Source organism: Cygnus atratus, chromosome 6 (genome assembly GCF_013377495.2).
Source record: "Cygnus atratus isolate AKBS03 ecotype Queensland, Australia chromosome 6, CAtr_DNAZoo_HiC_assembly, whole genome shotgun sequence".
NCBI classification, from domain to species: domain Eukaryota; kingdom Metazoa; phylum Chordata; class Aves; order Anseriformes; family Anatidae; genus Cygnus; species Cygnus atratus.
The window spans coordinates 13606930-13628471 of NC_066367.1; the positions used below are offsets into that span (position 1 = coordinate 13606930).

At 40.5% G+C, this 21542-nt stretch overlaps 1 protein-coding gene across 1 annotated transcript in view; it reads right to left on the bottom strand.

Annotated features, from left to right (window-relative positions):
* Window positions 1-21542, bottom strand: part of PARD3B (par-3 family cell polarity regulator beta) — a 401848-nt gene that overhangs the window by 18272 nt on the left and 362034 nt on the right. Inside the window, exon 22 of the mRNA XM_035571245.2 lies at window positions 12338-12417. Within this exon, the coding sequence (XP_035427138.1) occupies window positions 12338-12417 (80 nt within the window). The remainder of the gene's footprint in view (window positions 1-12337; window positions 12418-21542) is intronic.

Below are 21542 nucleotides of genomic sequence, written 5' to 3' on the forward strand. Positions count from 1 at the left end.
TGCCCAGAGGGGCAGCAGCACGCCCCACAGTGCAGTGGTCCTCATGGAAAGGTGCTCAAAATCAGCACCGCTATGCTCAGGCAGCCTAAATTCAGCCTAATTCCCAAGTCAGTGAGAAAACCCAGTGCCTTTGGAGACCTCCAAAACACTAATTAGGATGACCAGAAGTTGAGTCAGGCAGGCAGTATAAGAAATGGGACACACAGGGCTTTGCGAGTGAGTACCAGTGTCCTGAAAACTTTTAGCTCATTTTGGAGATCTTTAATCACTGAATGTGCATATTTGCTGTATGAGGATCTTTGAAAGAAAGACTCTGTGTCCGTTCTTCTATTAGTTTTGTCCCAGCTACTGTTTTACTGGTGGTTGATTCCAGTTCAAGAGCATATTGCTATCAAGAAAACAAAAGGAAAAACCATAACCAAAGCCATGACCATAAAAATGGTCTCCTAAAAATGCATTCTTATTATACTGAAAACATCTCTGTTCTCAGAAAAGAAACATTAACTTTCTTTAAAGCACAGCATCTCAGATTGAGTCAAAATTCATAATAAAAATGCTAAATGAGGGACCAAAACCTCGTGGCACATGGGTATGTACAACGGTACACTAACACCAAGCAAAAAGCCATTCGCATGGATTTTCAGCTGTGAAATCCTGCTGAGATTGGTTTTGCTTGCCAGATTTTGTCATGATCTACAACCGACTGCTCTCAAAGTACTTCCTTTCATCTGGAAAACAAAGGCTATTTTTCTACTTTAAATGAAGAAAAGCTCCAGCCACTCAATATCCAAGGACCCCCGTTGGCTTGGGGTTTTACTTGATAACCTGGGCTGGGCTTTGTTCACACATTTACTGCCCTCTCTCTCCTCTCTTGCTTGGAACTGGCTGCCAATTTCCAAGGTGCTGTCTCAGACCATCTAACACTCAGATTCAATCTTCTTGCTGAATTACATCTGGAGTGGAACAAAGATGGCAGATAATTCACTTTCTGTTAAAGTTAACACCTCCTCCTGCTTCCCATGTATGTCATACAGTGGACAACTTTGCATGTTCTGCTTTGTTTTTTTTCAGCTGGTGCAAGCACATGAGATATCAACCAGTCTACGCACAGAGAGAAGATGGTGACTTGAGGAACAGCTTCCAGTTTACATGACTCCTCACCTCACCTCCCTCTCTAACTGTGTACTAACACCAACTACATGCCTACCAGATTTTGCTGGTGTTCTTCTGGCACAGCCAGAGCATCTTTACCTATGGTAAATAGCTTATGCTATAATAAGCATAATTGAAAGAGCAGCATCCCTGAGCATCTTATACTTTGTTTATGCTGTATTTTAAAGAATCGTTCTAGTAGAAAATTTTGTACAGGTGCTAAGTGACAAAATTAGAGCTAATTTACATAACTATTAAATGTTAGAACAATACAATCTCTTCCAAGCCCAGAGATGAGCGTAAAGATTCCTAAGAAAGCAGGAATTAATTTTCTCTAACAGGGTACAACAAGAGTTTTAGCTCCATGTTGGCTCTTAACAAAGTTAATGGCCCATAACAGCCACTGATGTGAATGTTTGTGAGTCTCTAGTGACCTTGAATTGCATTCATTTTTAAGTCCTGCTTCACGTATATCTGTGGTAAGATGGAACAGGGTGGAAAAGAAGATAGCATGCAAAGATATACTCCTTTTCCTAGAACCTCCAAAATATGGAGAGATTTTGACTGCTAACACTGGTCTGCAGAGTTCATGTGCAAAAAGCAAAGATGTCATTTAGGTATAAGAAATAACACCACTGTTTATCAAATTGCTATCAAACAGACCTGGACAACGAAGAAATGATGGAATATGCTCTAACAGCGACTGCATTTCAGTCTAAACCTACTGATTTCTGAAATCTATCGATACATAACCATGGATTGCACTGGTTCTGGATCAGGCTCATACTAGCTTGTACCACATTTCTTGCAGAATAAGGTGTTACTCTACCTGGATGAACAAATCCAAAGCATGACCTTTTAAAGTGCCGGAGTTAAAGAGCAAAATAAAACCTTAGGTGAATATATGGATAATGAAAGTGGATAAAAACATGGAATTCAGAATATTCTCTTGATGTGTATTTAAGAGACTTCTGTGCAGAGAAATTAAATGTGTCACCTACTCATGAGATGGAAGCAGTTTGGCTGCCAGTTGAATGAGCTGTGTTGAAACAGCTGCTCTAGCAACTGTTTTTACTATTAACTTCTTCAGTGATTCTCTTCATCCCAAATTAGATAGCTCTTTCCTTTAATCACGGGTTTATATAAAAGCTCCCTCCTCACAAGGCAGGGTTTCACAGCGGATAACACTCATAAACAACTACAGGGCTGTTTAAAGCACTGCCCCTGAGTTCCTCTGTGGTTCAGATCTCCTTCCCCCATGTCTTCTTGTTGCTCAGTGGGTGGCACTCTGGGCGCTCACCGTGTCCCCTCCCGATGTGCTTGTAAAAGAGCCCAGAACTGAATCCGAGTCCTTAAGAGTCCATAGCCCATCATTACCTTACAGTACGCCTTTAAGGCTGTCCACATACAACTCACTTCCCTACTTTATCGGCAATATCTCTTTTCCTCCTTCACCGATGTGCACACAAGAATACTTATAACTGATGTACTTTTAATGGCTTGCTATTAGAAACTCAGATCTTGCCATGACAGTGCAACTTCCTTGTTCTTTTTAACCTTTCCCGCTTTTTGCTGTTAGGAGACACAGGCAGGATTATGGAGAACTAGCTGCAGCCTGCCTCTGAATGATGGGAGCCATCACAAAGCTGCCACTTGTTAGCAGGAACCTCGCTGAGCTGTGACAAAACGTACAGGACATCTATGCACAACACTGTGGGAGCACTGCAGGAAGCTTGCTCAAAAAATCCTGATCCAACATCCTCAAAAACTCTGTGTATTTTTACACCTGATGGTGTTGGCTTCCTATGTTTCTCCTCTGTTAGCTGTTTTGAAAGCACATTTGCTGTAAATTGTCTTTCAGCCACACCTCCAGATCTATATATCAAGAGAAAGGCATTGCCAAAAACTGCAGTGGAATTGCCTTACCTTAATTTACAATGAACTTCCTCACAAAAACAAAACTTTTGCAGCCTAGAGTCCAAACTTTTTGATGAGTTCTGACTTACAACCCAACCCAAGCAGCAACATTTTTATTCCACATATCCATACCTATAAAGCAGCTGGCTGAGTTTCCCAGTCTGTTGGTCTCCTGAGCCATTTCAATATTCATCCTGACAATGCAGAGGGATGTATTTGCATTTTGTAGCACACATCTTATTCCCCAGGTTTCACTCAGCACATCACTCTGCTGATACATTCTGTGGGACATATGCTTTTGTTTTTTAATTTGATCTCCTTGTTTTTAATTTGCATCCAGTTATCTTTTTTCCACAGATCCTTCATCTCAACCTAACCATTTTCTACTGACACTTATTTCTTTCATTAAAATTTTGTTCTGAACAGCTGTTTTGTTCTTTTACTCATTGGAAGCATAGCTTATACAGCTTTCTTTTCTGTTCCTGAGTTATGTCTCCACGACTTCATTAAACTTGATAATATTAATTCAAGCCCTTTTGTTCACAGGCAATATTTTCTTTCACTACCATATCTTTAAGCTGAATGTGGTGCTCCTACTTTTAGTGGGAGGTCTTACGCCTGGTTGTACAATAAAATCCAAACAGATCCATGTTTTTTGTAAATGTGACAATTTAAAGTATTTTTATCTACTCCAGCTAATATCTCCTTAAAAAAAAAAAAAAAAAAGCAAGCTGGCTGTTTAATTTCAAAATATTAATTGACTTCTAAACTATTCCATATTGCATTAACTGGCTCTTTGCTATGAGGAGTTGACTGACTTATTAGAAAAATTGACAAAACCCATCCCCTTCTGCCTCCTCCTACACTTCCAAAGTATTCTTCTGGGACATCTGGCTTTTAGTGTTCTTTTCAAGCTATGTCCCAGTTGTTGCAGACATTTTCTTTGCTCAGTTTTCTTTAGTTATCCCCATGGAAATTACAGAGGTGGCCCGCCAGCCACAATCCATGATTTGATGTCATGAACCTTGACCTTTCTGGCTTTCTCAAGTATACTTTTTCAGCATAAAGACTCAATTTGGATAGAAGCATCCAGTTCATTTCAGCTGATATTTCCTTCTATTAGAAGACTAGAGGCATGTTTAACAACCAAATCCCCTCCTTTTTTAATTCCACCTACGGATTTCTGTATTTGTGATCTCATTTACAGTTTCCTTTCCTCCTAGTCTTAGAGAAATTTAGGTTGCCTCAGACACGAGCATTTTTTGAACCATGTCTACAGTATAATGTAGACCCCTCCCTATCTGCACTGGCTTTTAATGTCTGAGACTTTCCCTGTAGAAGGTATGCACAGATTATTTATAAACTCTAAATGTTTTTGGACAGATATATTTTGACACCGTGCACAAAAACATCCTTCAGACATCACATATGACGCAGAGGTGTTATTAGGACCATGGCACAATGCAGCAGAGCAACTGAAACTGATGCAAGAGCAAGATGCAACAGAGCACTTGCAGGTCCCTGCAGCGTGCGTTTACCACAATTCAGGTGTCCCACTTTGGATCTGGACTCTGTCCTCCTTGAAATACAATGACTTTCCTGACATCTCAGGGACTCTGGGCAGTTTCCACAGCAATCAGCTTTATTACCTTGCAGAGTTAAGTAAAGTTAAGTAAATCTTAAACTGTTTGATATTGGATTTAAGACAATCTTTTAATAAGCACATCAGCTTGGTTCCCAAGTTTGTACTCTAGCATGTAAGAATGATCTCTTTTTTTCTTTGCTTGTATTTCATCTTCGCTGGTTTATTGCAGCGTATCTTGGAGGTCCTTGAGTAGGACCAGTATTTCCATTAAAACTGATTCTAAATTCATCTGCCAGGACTTAAAAACCAACTAAAACCATGCACGTATTTCATTTATAATGAGATCACTCCATTGGAAGATGCAGACAGATAAGATTTTGCTGCATTTTCAATGAAAGTACAGCTGTCAAGATAAAAATCATATTTAAAAAATATTCCTGAGCTACTGATATTACTTTAGATGACTAAAACAGAAGAGAGAGTTAATAATCGAGTGTACTGTAGAATATACTGTTTGAACATTATTTATATTTTATAGGACTAGGATGATGAAATTAGATGGGTCGTTCATTTTTGCTCCCTACTTGGTTCTAATCCTATTTAATTTTTGCTAAGACATCAAATTATCAAGTTGTCTTAGTTTTGAAGCTCTGTCAGGTGAATATTTAAAAAAATACTAATTCACATTTGTCCTGGTTTCAGGTAGGACAGAGTTAATTTTCCTCCTAGTAGCTGGCAGGGTGTTATGTTTTGGATTAGGATGAGAAGAGCGCTGATAACATGCTGATGTTTTAATTGTTGTAGAGCAGTGCTTACACCAAGCCAAGGACTTTCCAGCTTCTCGCTCTGTCCTGCTAGCGAGCAGGCTGGGGGTGCAGCAGGAGCTGGGAGGGGACAGACCCAGGACAGCTGACCCAAACTGGCTAAAGGGGTATTCCATACCATCTGACGTCATGCTGAACAATATATAGGGGTGGCTAGTCAGGGTGGGGGGCCGGCTGCTCGGGGATAGGCTGGGCATCGGTCAGCGGGTGGTGAGCAATTGCATTGTGCATCACTTATTTTGTACACATTATTACTATTATTATTATTATTATTATTGTTATTATTTTTCCTGTCTTAATAAACTGTCGTTATCTCAACTCACAGGCTTCACTTTCCCGTTTCTCTCCCCCATCCCGGAGAGGGAGGGGGGAGGGTGAGCGAACGGCTGTGTGGTGTTTGGCTGCCAGCCGGGCTAAACCACAACAACATTGAAAACTGAAGTAAAAATACCACTCACAACTGGTTCTCAAACCTTTCTCCTGACTTTAATCAACATGAGAAATGGGAAGATACATACTTTTTTCAGCTGTAACCCAAAACTACAAAATATTCACTTGTTTTCCACCACCTTGGAGGGCAAATTAGAGCATTACTAAAAAATACTGTGTTATATTATACAGAAAAAGTTAAAAGGTTTGCACTGTATCTGCTTAATGTGCATCCAGTTATGTGCTCTCACTGACAGAACATGACATTGGTGATGCTGGACTGGGATGATAAGTTATTTAGCTGCCATTGCAGTTTAAGAAAACAAACAAACAAAAATAAACTGCGTTTATGAAGATACATCTGCAGATGCTCTTTTGAACCAGGAGATTGATCCTACAGTTTTAACAGTGCTGCAAGGCAGCACTGGCATTGCCTGCAATTCCTGCAGCCTGCCTCAGCATTGCCACTCTCTGCCTGCCACAATGCATGATTTTGGGCTAAAAACTATTAAAAGAGAATTGAGTAGAGCCATGTAATGAAGTCAACTGAGGAGTGGAACAATGGAAACTGAGAGGTAGACAGGTATTAAGAGGTTGCTGAGCACAAGGAAGGCGCCTGGAAGATAACTTGGCAGGACAGAGCAATGTTGTTACTGTTACTGAGGACCTCTGTGCCACTGCACGGCCCTTGTCAGTGCAGATGGGTCAACAAAAAAAAACACAAAACAACCACACCACCACATAGGTCAGCTGGTGGCTGCAACCACAACTGCGCTGCTGGGTGAATATTGTGCAACATACTTCTGGATGTCAAGGATGAAAGTAAATCAAGTACTCAAAATGAGAAGAGGGAAAGAGTTTTGGCAAAATGGGCTAAGTTAAATGAAAATGATTGAAAGCAGAAAATTTAATTGCAATTTAAACCAAGAAACAAGGAATTTTGATTTACATTATTGATTTGAAGCCTTGCTTTTTCATCTGTGTTCCTTGGTATGTTGATTCCCATAGGTTGAGAATGCTCTGACAAGTTGATTTGAAGCTAATTATAGTCTGCACTAAAATTATGATTTCATTTTGTTAACCAGGCAAATACACTGTATACATATTTAAGTATTGTCAGTATATTATTTTCAGATTCTGCTAGACAATGGCAAATGATGACTTATTTAACAGATAATTAACTTTTCCTGGTGATTTGTGTCAAGTCACTTTATGATGACGTTTTTGGGGATTCAATTAAATTGCAGAAATTGTGCATTTTGAAATTAACTTGGTTAGTAAAGGCAAGAACACCCAACTGCAAGAAAGAGCTAATGGAACTCACTATGTAATCCATTCCTTCTCTTTGAGGATCCTTATCTCTTCATGACGCAGGTGTTACAGAAACAATTCTTTTGATCCAAACAGTTGGAAATGTTTTCAACTCGACTCTAGAGGTTATCTCATAATTTGACTGCATGGGGATTCCTGCCCCCTGAGTCAATGTTGTTTTCATGGTCTATAGTGAAAGACTTAAGTGCTCAATCTATTTAATTTATTGAAAGGAAGGTTAAAAGATAAAATAAATGATCACTGCATAGGACTACTAAAGGGGAGAGATTTTACAGACCACTTGGCTCTTAAAATCTAGCTGAAACTTATAATTTTCTCGGAAAATGAAATTGGACAATTTCAGACTTAAAAAAAGGCAGAATATTTTTAAATAGTAAAATAATTATCCTCTGAAGAGTGTAATGAATTCTCCACTCTGTGACATTTTAATTCTAGGTTCAATGTTTTTGTAAGTACATTTATTAAAGTAACGTTGTAGATCAAAATTGAAATTTAGCCTGATGTAGAAACGTAGAGGATCTGGGAAGGCTCAGACAAAGTGATCAAAGGTGTCCTTTCTGGCTTCAAACTTAACAATGGTGGGTGGCTTATTTTAGCTACTGCCTTAAAAAGTGCAATCTGCATGGTAAATGTGAAGAGAAACTTCCAGTATGACGAGACTACGTGCTGCCACTGTATTGCAATGCCATTTCCTTAACAGACTTGCAAGTTCCCCAGTTTTAAGGTGCATGCTACATTCAAGACAGATATTCCCATGAGCCAATTGCTAGTTTGCTCAGTGGTCTCCTGCCAGCCACAGAAATGCAGCTGAACTCACCTATGCAGCCTGAACTCATTTTTCCATCCTGGTAATTATTTTGTGATGTTCTTAGTGCAGTTGCACCCGTTTTCTTGACAAAACACATATTTTTCAGTAACTTGAGGATTCCAGAGAAAGTCTGGAATGTTAGCTTTCTTTCGCAATTAGCACTTCTTACCAGGAAGATGGCTGAGCTTTCTGATCTGCACTCATCATGCCATCAGTATCCTATCTCAGTGTCTCTGCTTCTGGTCACAGCCAGCTTTTCCATTAATGCAGCAAAGACTATGTCTGAGGGCATGAGAGTCCTCTGAGCAAGGTTGCTATTGGCAAGTCTGTGATTTAGATTAAGACAGACTTCCACAAAAGCAAGCTATGAATATAGCTATATATAACATGAAAGCTATATATAATATGTAAAAGCAAGCTATGAAAAAAAACAGCTATCAACAAACAGAGCAGCTTCTGCTTTCTATCTGTTCCATCAGGAAAATATTCTGGATTACACCAAGAAAACAGTTGTTAAAAAGAGTTCAAAAATACTAATGTTTTTCTAGCTCCCACACTCCTCTTGCCAAAAAAGGAGGCTAAGAGGTATAAGATTCAAGCCATTCTCCCCCTAAGCGGGAAGATTTAACATTGCTTAATAAAACTATTCAGCACTACTTAGCCTTAGCTGCAGGGCAACACATAAGCTCCGAGTGCACAGAACTGTATCTCTCTTGCAAAGCCTTCCTTTCTGTCTTTCCCGTTTTGCTTCTTTTCTGCAGACAGAACAGCACAATGCAGCCTGAGATGAAGACCTGCCACTCTCCTGCCACAGTCACTTATCATCCAATTCAAATGTTTGCCTCTGTAGACATTTCCAAACAAAGTCTACAGACTGGCATTATTTTAGCTAGAAACTTAACTAGGTAACTCATCTGGCCACTCATTAAACCCATCACATACAAAGCCTTCCCCCAAAGACTGCCGCCTCCTGTTTTCAGCTTTTAATTAAAAACATAACCTTACAGAGGAACACATCTTACACTCAAAGGCAAAAAGGGTGTCACTGAGCTCAGTGAGACTGGGACACTGGATTTGCTGCAAGCATCCAGAAAAGGCAAACACACTCGACACAGCTGAATTCCACAAATGCAGTTAATACAGACTCACAGCACCTGAATTTGACCCATGATATCTAGGCTTAAATTAGCAGCTTCAGAGAAAGCCAGAAAAATACAAAACAAAAGGGCAAAGCAGCAACGCTGTTTAAATGCTGAGATTTTACAAACCCAGCAGCAGACAAGCACAGATGCTGCTGACAGTCTTCCCCTTCGTGCAGGATGTGTGCCTTTGCACTGAACAGGGTGGTGCCTTTGGGTACCACACGTTCATAAAGCTATTTGGCAGGTGAGCCTTTCTCCTTCTTGCCCAGCCGGGAGGAAAATCAAAGCTCTCTTCCTTGATTTGTCCATGTCCACACACATGCTGGCATGGCTCCTGCTGGCTTCAGGTAAGCAGAAGTGTTTCCCTGTGCAGGTCCCACTTGCTCTTGACATGGCACAGGTTCCCTCCTCCTCCTCCTCAAGGAAAACCAGCTGCAGCCTTAGCACTTTCCTCTACTCCCTTGCGTTGTGCCATGCCAGAGTGGCAGGCAAAGGTCAGAGCCTCCTAGACTCAACGCTATATTGCAAAGAGAAACTGCTTCCCAGCAGCTACAACTCTCAGCTGATCCTCCTTAGCTCTCTCTTATTAAACTGGACTTAAGTGGCTAAATTCGTAAGACACTTATATGCTACCTCCATACCAAATACAGCTCAGTGGTTTGACCAAGGTGAGGACAGGACAAGAGAAGAAGGACAGAAAACCATGACTATGAGAAAGCTGGGGAGAAGAAAGGTGGTCTTTGAGGAAATACTACCTCTGCAGAACCACCTATTGCTCTCTCTCTCTCCTCTGCCTGTTACCATAGTGTTCAAGATCCTCCACAGAGAATTGGTTGGCAAATAGGTGGCTTTTACCTGGATTCCTCTATACGCCTGGGCAGTCAGCCATGAGAACAAAAGACATCACTCATTTCCATTAGTGGCTGGCAATGAGACTGCATCCCCTTCTTCTGGATGTAGACTTCACTGTAGTGATCTAGTCATTTGTGACTGCCAGGGCTTAATTACTGCAGTAACGTGAAACTGCAAAACTTACAAAATGTGAGTATAAAACACAGCCGCTAATTGCTCGACTGCAGGCACATCCAGGGCTGTGCTATCCCAAAGCTCTGCTCCTGCCTGGGTGGAAATGCTCTAGGGACAGGGCAGCGACATGGCCTACGTGTGACGGGGTGAGCCTTCAGGTCAGGCGTTGCACACAATCCACCTGAAGTACACACCATCTCACTGCAGCATTATCTTCTTAGGCTCTGAGAAAAATGACATTCTTTTCACACCGATCTCCAAAAGCTTCTTGCATGTTTGGATCACTTCCTAAATGGTGAGTCCTAGCCAGCTAAATGCTCAAACCTGTCAGAAGAGCTGGGAGAGTCATGTTTCCAGCAAGTTAAATGGAAGTTTTGGGAAGAACACAGTGAGATTCACTGTGATTAACACAGACATACTTTGAAAAATGCAGGGTGCCCCAGCAAGCAATACACCCAGGGAATATGCTGAGGGTCCAACAGGTTTAAAAAGGAACAGGACAAAAGGAATATATGGAATACTTTGCTGCTGCATAATGCAAAGGCGTGTCTGCATCTGCAGTATTGTGCTCAGTTCTGGTCATCCTCGCTCAAAAGGCATACTAGTGATACAAAAATAACTCAGGGTGATGGAGGTTACTTCACTGGGAAATTTCCATTTTAAAAAGATTGGAAAAATAAGGCTGATTAGCTTGAATGGAAGATGAATAAAAGGAGATGTGGTACAGGAATGTGAAAATTGCTGTAGAGAGTTACACTGGGCACCACTTGCTAATTTATTCTTGTAATTCACAAGGAAATATTCAACAAAATTGAATTCTAAAATAGATTTAAAAATTGTGTATAATTAAACTACGTAGAACCTTCAAAAATCACTGCTAAAACATGACAGGAAACACGGGTGTTGAAGGACTCTGAAAGATGATGTCTATTTAACCAGTATGGTAAGAATATCCACAGCCAGTCAGGAAATACATACAGGAAACCCTGCTGGAAAGCTGGGTTCAGTTAGAAAAGCAAGTTACTGCACAGAAGAAAGTTCCAAAACAAAGGGTAACGAATATCATTTGAAGACAGTAACTAGACTACAGACACATTCTTTGGTTTAGAAGCATTAAAAACATCCAACAATTTGTATTGGTTTCCAAAGTAAGATATTCTTTATATTTTCATGTGGAATCGAACACAGCATTACATATTTACCAATCTTTGCAGTAATACCTACGAATGTACATAGGTCAGTGGAAAAAAGAAGCAAAAAGAAACTATTCACTGATTTCCTAAATGCCAGCACTACATTACAACTAAGAATCTCTTCTTGCTTATAAATAGCTCGTTTTGCTTTGTTTTTACAAATTACCTTGCTTGGAGGTCCAAGAAGTGGACTGAGCAACCTCTTTAAGGTCTTTCCTGGCCCTCTCATTCCACAGGGGGGAATATTTTCTATTTTTCCTTTCTTTCCACTCTCTCTTCTAGCGTTCTCTCACTCTTCTTTCTAGGTTGCTAAAACTTACACCATGCTATTAGAACTCCCATAGAAATGGGACTGAAATCTATGAAATGCTTCCTTTTTGTTATGCCCCACTGGTTTTCAGACTAGAATTACTCTTTATTGACTTGATAAGGCCTAAAAATAAATAAATAAAAAAGCCTTTAGAGAATTTGCTCTTATTTCCACAGCGTTCAGTTAAAACACAGAGATGCTCTGCTGGAATGGGACTGCTACTTAGATGGTCTTTGCAGCAACACAGGACTTAAGGAGCTGTAGCTGCTGTACTGGAGACTTTCCACAGCAGTACTCTGTTATTGCGTGCTAGGATTATGTCACTATAAACTTGGTTAGCTAGGCCTTGGTATGACTTGTTGTAACTCTCACAGAGACAGCTTCCCCAATGTCCATGTTCTCTACCTGTGGATCATGGCTCTTGCTAATGTGTTCAGTGAGAGAGACTTTTTTCTATAAAACCAAAAGTCCAAATTATTACGACAGTTATAAAGATAGCATTAAATCAGCAGCAAAAGATGACAAGACAAAATTGCAAAATAACGTCTCCTGCTGGAGCCAGGCTGATTTCCCTACTCATTGGAAGGAGGATGTGAGTGTACGAGGCTCGGCACCGTACCTGGGTAAAGATGCATACTGCCTTTCCATCCCTTCAAAGTGGATATTGTATGAGCTCCCGTCTGGACCTTTTCCAGGAACCTGTGGAGAGAAGAGTAATTAGAGATGAAGATCAATTATGCACCCCAGCTACTAACAATGCATCTCAAAACGATAAGCAGAGAACACATGATGCTGCAACATGCCAAAATCAACAAAAGAAAGGCAGGAGCTCAAAGAAGCTCCTAATCCTGTACATAATCTTATCACTGCTAACAAGAAAGGCTTTTGTATCAAGGAGCTGTTTAGAACAGGTACAATCTTCAGAGACTTCTCCTTGTCTGCATGCTAGCTGGGATACTGTCTTGCCTTTCCTGGCTGGCCTTCCTCCTAGAATTCAGTAACCAGAGGAGCTAATCTAATTAAGTAAGCATACTTCTGATTCCTGCAGCATAACTCCTTGAATCAAAGCTAGCATTTTAGTACCAAGTTTGCTGTTTTTCCTTTGCTTGTGTGTTTTGCTCAAGTATAAAATGTGATATAAACAGGCATTGCTTTCATCTTTAACACAAATCCAGAAACTTCTCCTAACACCACTGCAAAGCTAAGTATCCAACTGGGAGTTAAGTGCATTTGTCACGCTCTGGTGCCATTTCAAAAGTGAAGCATTAGTGTACTCAGTCAAAATGCCAGCTCACTACTTGGTTTGTTTTCAAGATGGCAACTGGAGTTGGCTGGAGAGCACTATTCTATCAGGAAGGCTCCAACTGGGGTACAAAATGGTGAACTTCAATGCTTTTAGCACACAGGAGCTCTCCCAGTTTCACTCACTCAATGCCTGCTGATGGCCCAAAGTGTTAAGAGCCTTGTTAAAATGGAGCTATTAGTCTTTTCCTCCACAAATGCAGGAGGCTCTGACTGCATTCAGTGTTTCCTACATTAGTATGTATTCCTATTCCGGTGCTGCTAGAATCAGCAGTTTTATAAAGCAATATACTAAGAGGCCATTTAAAATCCCCTTCCTCTTTTACAGATTAATGGCAGAAAGGAAGATATAATGCCTTTTCAAACATTTTTAACAATTCATTAAAAAGAAAAGAATAAATCACATGAAGCTTTCTGCAAATGCCTGATTATAGAGAAACAAACAAAAATTAACATTTTGCATGTTCCACAGGTTAGAGTACATTTCTGTTAGCCTTGTAATTTTTGTATAATACGTCATTTTTACTGAGGAGATTTAAAAGCTTCTACAATGGGACAGGTTGTGCACTCAGGTGTAGTAGGTCTTATCTACTTCTACACAGCATTTTCATGTACAATCGCTTTACTATGGACCCATTACATAAGACAAGTGCAATGCAAATAGAGGCATAATTCCTAGCAAAGCACAGGAATTATGCTAGACAAATACCATTATGTACCTTACCACTCACTGAGCATCCAAGACACTCCTAAGTGAAAAAATTATTTATCATAGGCCTCTTGCTAATTCCCCTTTATCTGAGGCAAAACAGAAAGGAATCCTCGTGGAACTGATGGCCACAAGAAATAACCACCTCTGATTGGAAATGACCCCTACGTTAGCAGTGCCTGACTTCGGACAAGTGAAAAGTAACAGTAATTGCCCTACATTTCAAAAGGAGGGCAGCAGTCTAAATTGATCATTCATTCATTTTTTCTACCAGTAAAAGTGACACGTAGAGAGAATTTGCACAGATAGATGCACTCAGGCTGGGAGTCAGAGCTGCTTTGGCTGTTCTCACACTGCTAATTTGATCAGGTTGGTAATTTCCCTTAGTTCATCAGGTACAGTGGTGAGGGAGGAACCTCCCAATTTCTGCTATTTATGAAGAAGAATGAAGAAAGAAAAAAAAACTGAACGTGTAATTTAGTTTGCTCAGCATAAAAGCCATGTAGCATACAGTCTACCTGCACGGCAGTAGATAGGCTATTAATTATGTTCAGAGGCAAGATGTTTATGAGCTAAATGATGTGCCAGGTAACTGACTGTGCACTCGGGATGCCATGCAAGCTTCACAGTGATTACTTTCACGCCTACCATGAGTAGCAGGAGCCAGTCAATGTGCAGTAACAGGAACAGATTTAGAATTATGCCAATGCTCAGTAGTGATCCCAAAACTTATACCAGTCACCAGAAAGTAAGAAATATTTATATCACAAGGCCTTTTTACAGCCTGAAAATACCCCTTTTCTGATGGTTTCCTACAGACCAAATAGAAGAAGGTCCCCCCTGCCAGTTCTGTTTGTATATACGACTCGAGAGCCAGTTGCCATAGAAACTCCCTGGCGGCGGATACCATTTTGCTAATTTGGTTTCATCGAGCTGCTCAGTCTCCCCATCCTGTATAAACCCCCCAACGCACTGGAAAAGCAAGCTCTGGCTCTCTATTGCTAATTAAAGACTCAGCCATTTCTTCTCCTTTCCTTTCCCCATCTGTCCACACAGCAGTAAAAACGTAGCATCCCTCAGCCAAAGCAAAATGGTGCCTGAAATAAAATACTACCCCGACGAAGAGGGAAGTTGTGAAAACGGAACAATTATGGACACAATTTGTGCTTCAGAACGAGTCAAAGCAATGGCTCCTTGCTGTCTTCACAACAAACCGAGCTAAGAATCGGCATGACAGATACTAATTAGCAGAATATTCCAACTTGCCCTCCTTCCCCCAAACAGGGGGCACACAGCTGGCCCCAGGACAGGTATGTAGATTTTAACAGCATATTTAATAATTGTCAGATATTTAGGCAAGTAAACAAGAACCCTAACAAAAAGGATTAAAAACTGCCAGTTCCACCCAAGGCAAAGGGATGTTGACCACGCAGTGCACGGCGAGGCGTAGGAGCTGACAGAAGATGCGATGTTTGGCTGAGTCCCTGCCAGAGGCGGCCTGGAGAGCTTGAGATCAACTCTCCAGTCAGCACAGAGAGGGCACAACGGCAGATTAAAGGCGCGTTTCACAGATGTACGGTAATGCACAACACTAAGAATGATTGGAAACATGCATCTGTATTTTTTCAGGGTTTAAATTAACTACATCAACTTAAAAAAAGAGCCATCATTAAGAAGAAATCATCTTAGCGTAGAGCGGCCTCAAATAACTAGCAAGCAAAACATGAATATGCAAAAATAACGGGGGAGAGATAAACACAGAAACAGCCATCATCCCATCAGTGCAATTAAAAGAACAGCATGCCTAAATTGAGGAAAGGAAATGCCATCTTTACTAAAAAACAACAACAAACAATTCATCAAACTTACTGTTGCAAAGTATCACAGCCAAGCCCTTGAATAACTGGGACACTTATATTAATCCAAAGAAGGAGCACCAGGTTAACAGACGTTTGTAAAGGCTCTGACAGGTTCAAGTCAGCTACAGCCTCAAAGAGAAGTCTTCCCTTCTCTGAAAGCAAGCTGGTAGAAACTTTGGCATCAGCAGGCTGCTCTTCTGACTGCCCGCTGGGCAACTGTGCTGCTGCCTCCTCTGAAGCACATCACAGTGGCCACACGTGGAGACAAGATACAAGACAAACGGACAAGATATTACACCCATATATTGTAATGCCTTTTCAGTCAAGCTTTTCTGTGGGGCAGAAAGGCTTTTTTCCATCTAGTTAGCTTTTTTTTTTTTTTTAAATATTATTAAAATCTCTCTCTCTCTCTCCAATACTTTCCATTGGTAAACAAGATTTCTGTCATAGAAATACATCACTTCAGAAAAAAAAAGTGTGACACCTCTGCGTCTTCAATTACAACCCTGCCAGTCCCCAGCAGCTGGGGGAATGCAGATAGGAGAGCAGTGCAGGCACTGTGCGCTGCCTTCTGAATCCTCAGGCATCATCACGGGACTAATATGAAGGAAGAGAAGGAGAGCAGGCTGAGGGCTCCCCTCATCTCCAGGAGGAATGGAATCCACGCCTGTTTCAAGACAGAAAACTGTAGATTCTTAATTTCACATTCAGATCCCAAACAGACAGAAAGAAAAAGTAACTATAAAGAAAAAGAGAAAACAAGACAAAAGTTGTGCAGGTGTCAGTGCAATCTATGTCAAATACACTAACTGCAAGGTACTTCAGAGGAGTCTTCTAATACAAGGAAATGATAAGCTAACAGCAAGTATCTCAAACCTGCTAATTCTCCCAAGGAAAATTTCACAGGGAAAAAGAAAAAAAAGTGAACATGCACATTTAGATCAAACCAGAGAACAAATGTGTTTGGTAATTCAAGTATTTGCACATAAATTGTATGGTGTGAGTAGAATATACCTGCAGGCAGGTATCTTGAAATAAGCCTAGGACTTGCCTACAGAAAGATGCAGGGGTTGTAGATGAACAATTCTTTACAAGCAGAAAAAGATTTACTTCATACCCTAAAGATTGAGAGTACCTTGAAACATGCACATAAAAGTGCATGAGGTTGCATCTTTTTTTTTTCCCAGGAGATGCTGCATCTTGCTTCTCCTCACCTGCCTTCCACTGGCTTCCTCCTGGAGAATTTATTCTAGGCTAAGAGAGCAGCTAAGAGAATAGTCTCCCTTACCTCTTCCACATGGAGCGAGGCATCTGGGGCTGGACAGCCACTGTGGCATGAACAACTACAGTGACCTCGTTTAAAATTCATGAAGCTTTACAAAGCCAGAATCAACTCTTTGTGCACCCACCCACAGCTCGAGATGGGAGCTAGCGCTCCGCAAAGGAATACCAGCAGCAGCTCCTTGCCCCTGGCAGTGGAGATGGCATTCAGCACGACTCTGGTTTCACCTGGGGCTCTACTTCCTCTCACACATTCCCACCTGAGCTACCCAATCTCCCTGCTCTACGTCCATCCCAAATTAGGTCAGCAGGCTGAAGACCCAAGACCATGTGTATTGCTCACAAGGAAGAAAAGAATAAAGCAGAGGCATTTTCAGGGTGGTTGTCTCGGAAGGCTGCAGTTACTGATCCCTCTGTCATATGCAGCAGGTATTACTCAGGGCTCTGTTGGAAAACTTTGACCATCTTTGCAGAGATCGGTTTGTTAAAAAGTTTGTTTAAAGCTTCTTAACTAGCTATAGGAAAACTGTAGCTCTGCATCAGGAATTTCGGTCTTAAAAAGGAATACATAGGGGGTGTTAAGGTTTGTTCATTTTCCATTTTTACGCTAAACATCTCCTTTGCCCTTTTCATTTTTTTTTCTTTTTAACCCCTTACTTTTCCCAGTTCCGAACAGTAAGCCTCCTCCAAACATTTCAATCATCATTAAGATCTGAAAGACAATGAAACAGTCTGTGTTGCCTACTACATAAGTAGCAATACTATAACTTCATACAGCTTGAGCTGATTTTAGCCATACTTTTGTGAACCCAAGGAAAAGTACTGCTGACTCCACTTAAGTCATGCCTGACTTACCTAAAATTACAGGAGATCAGGAAGAGCTTATGAAGATAAGGAAGCTGAGACTTCCTAAGTTTTTTTTTTTTTACTGATTCACTGTGTATGTTCAGAAACATCACTGGAGTTGGTGCATTCTGGTTTTCTCTCCATAAAAAATGGCATGACACTACTGCTCTGTTTTATATGACTGACAAGCACTGAAAGACATGATCCAGCCCAGGAAGCCTGCAGAGTGAGGTATGTGCTCTGCCATCACCCAAGTGCTTTGAAAATCCCACCCAGTAGTGCCTTTTGCCTGCAAACCTGTGTATAAACATGGCACATAGTACTGCTGCATTGCTTAGCACATTTTTCAATAGTCTTGTGATCATCTGTTAAAGGACTTGATTCAGATGCTGGTTTGACCTCTGTTCTCAAAGCTCTTCTTTTGTCAGTGAGCGTTTCTAATCACATGGGTTGAGATTCAGCATGCCAAAAAGAGCCATGGTATAATGGAATTTGCCCTTTAACCTTCAGGTCTCCCCTCTGCTGAGACACAGTTGGTTTTTGTTTTCAATTAAGTGAAAACTGAAGAAAAAAACTGAGAGGTAAAAGTGGGTTTGTTCCCCACCCTGGTCTCAATGTTTCACACACAGGTGTAGTATCAAAATACATCCATTTTATTTCTTGCATTTTAACAGTCTGCCTGGATCTAGTGATTGCCAGTGGAATTTAAGAGGATGATTTGACTCACTAAGACTTTCTTTAGCTATTAAAACAGAGGTGGGTTATGTAAGGCAGTGAACTGCATGTTCCATGTGAAATGGATGAAGTTGATAGAAAGGGTCTTCTTAATTGCTTGCTGCTATGATATCCTAATTATCCCACCCTTCAAGACCTCCAGCATTTCCAGAGAAAACATGTTTTCCTCCATCCAGCTTTTTTATGTTTTGCATCAAAAGGTAAAAATTAAAAATTCTAGCAGTGTTCACAATTCAAAAGAATTTTCCTGATGTTTTCCTTACATACACAAAGAGGGATGTATTTTGCTTTCCTGGTTTTGCAATGAAAGTTGAAACAGTGATTTTGCGTTATTATAGCACTCATCATTTCTCCCTCTAATTTGGATGGTTTTTAATAAAGCTCCATTGATTCTACTGAAAGAAATCCCTCCTGGCAAAAGCAGAACACACACGCTGATTGCTAAATATGCAGCAATTATCATATTCAGCAGCACACTTTAATATCTTATTTATAGATGTATCTATCTATAATTTGCTTTAATTAAGTTGCATTGATTTTAATGACAGAAGCAGTCCTCAAAGAAGAGTCTAATGTTATATGAGCCCATCAGTACTGCTTTACTATTGTTTAGATATAAGACAGCACCTTTAATGCTTCTTTTCGATACTCTTAGTGGTGCTTTTCTTCATTAGGTGGCTGCAATGGCAAACCAAGAAATGTTCCATAGGAACCCTCAAAATCACCTCCACTGGACAGAGAACACTTTCAGCTTCCCTGTTACATACTTAATTTCCACATAGAATAGTTTTCAAAACTAGGGAAGGAAGCAATGCATTCCTAGCGCTGCAGGTCCTGAGAAACCTTGTAGTTCTGCTCCCCTTCCATTTTACAGATGTCTTGGGAGTATAGTTGTAAGAGCTCCCCAAATCATGGTCTGATGCTTTGAAAGTTTGTTTTGGGTAGTCTGGCAACTAATTTAAATTTTTTATTATTTTGTCAAGAGAAAATACAGGGTATTTTGGAAGGTGAACCAACAAATTGCTGTGGGTGCCACTTCACTGCCCAAGTCATGATCTCACAGACTTTTGAAGTTCTGTTTTCTGGGCTCAGTCCTAGGAAATGTTGAGCCTTCTTTCCCTTGAGCACATGCACATGCACACGCACTTCTAAGCATTTGGTAGAATGGTTTGGTATTAAGATTACCCCATAAAACACTTGAAGCTATTAGAACTGTGGCTAACTGTCAAAAAGCATCTTCAAGAGCTGAAGGAAGGTATTGCTGCAGTCCTAGTAGGGTCTCACAGCCTTGGTTTCTGCTGGGTGCTACCACATACCTTGGCCCTGATTCAGGAAAGCATGTTAAATACTGATGAGAGTGGTTTGTTTCAATTTCAATAGCATTTGATTCTTCTTGGAGGAATTCCCAAAGCTGACATACACCTGCATCTCTCAATGGCTCTCTCTCCTTTTTGCGTGAAAATACACAGGGAAAACGTCAACATCTCTGTATCCTCTACATGTCTTTACACACTTGAACACAGCATTCTAGTGAGGATGAATTTGGCATGTACATCTCTGAAGTAACCCCATAAGGTATTACTGGTTCACATCAATTGAGGATCTATCTCAGACATTATTGAGTAGCTTTGTAACGTTACTTATGCAGATCTTAATGTATCATTCACTGCTGGTATTTTTTTTTTCTAACTTGAAAAATAAGTGCTGGCTTTTTAAATCACTGCGTTTTGGAATATATCAGCACTAATTTTATAAGAATTGTTCATGTTAAAATGCAAGGGCATGATCTCAAAGGAAAAGCGCCAAAATAGTTATGCAAGTACATTTTCAGTTTCTGGTCATCATTTTTCATTCACTGATTATTGCTTAAGTGTTGATTAATAGTTATGTTCATGCTGCTAGAATGCATTTCCCTTGGGTGAGAAAAACATCCTTGTCTAAAAGAAAAAAAGAGACAGTAATCAAACCATCCTTCATCTTCCCCATAAGAAACACAGACGCACACTGCAGAGTTACTGATGATCTTGGCTGTGCTGGTGAGTAGTTTTGAAAAATTTCACTTAGAAAATCAGTTGTATGAGGGCTGAACAATACTTGGTCAGTCAAGATTGCTAGGCAATTAAATGTTCCCCTTCTATCTCTATACACACACACACACATATATATATACACAGATGTACATATTTACAGTCATTGTCCCTTCTTCCTATGCAATAAGCACCAGAAGCACTGATGACAGCAGTGCTCCATGCTGGAATTAAGCAAGGCTGATTATCTCAGGATTTAGTTCTCCTCACTAATGTCCTACCTCTTGTTCAAGGAGGTGAAACTAATGGTTTAGATTTAGAGAGAGGAAAATTCTCTATAAAGGCAATAGACTGAGGGAAATACAAACACAGATGGGAACTTTAAAAGGGAAACAGGCTGTTCCCATAACAGTTTAAAAACATGGCAATTGCCTTAGCTCAGTAGAAAACAAGCTCTCAGCATTTGCTGTATCTCACAACAGAAAGCAGAGAGAAAATAGCAGAGATGGAGGTGAAGCCAAAACTGCACAGCCCCACAAAGATAATATTCTGCTTTCTGAACCTTAACTCCGTGATCCCTGATCCCTGGTGCAGGAGGACTATGGTTTCCTCTGACCATGCAAAATGAGATCATTTCCTGGCCTGTGTCCTTCTCTGTGGGTGGCTTCTTTTTCCATTAGTCGTCTAATATGTTTTGGTTAATTTTACCTCTTAATTGTCTTTAATGAGCACCAGATTTGCGACACCCTCACTTGCAAACCTATTCTCAGAGTACAGAGGCAAACAGAGGCCCTTGAGCTCAGCGCAAAACTTAAAAGCAGCAAAACAACAAAAAAACTCAGCACGCACCGGCATTGATTCTTCCAACTACAAGGGGGCATTTCAATTGCTCTTCCACTGAACCAGGCCAATGCAATTAATTTCTTCCCAGCTACCAGACAGAATAATTTAACTTTTCACTGAGATACATTTGTGATGCAATATAGAGCATACATTAAAAAACGTTTTCACATGTACGTATTAAGTGGCTCTCTCGTAGTTGTTCTACAATACCGTGCACCGCTC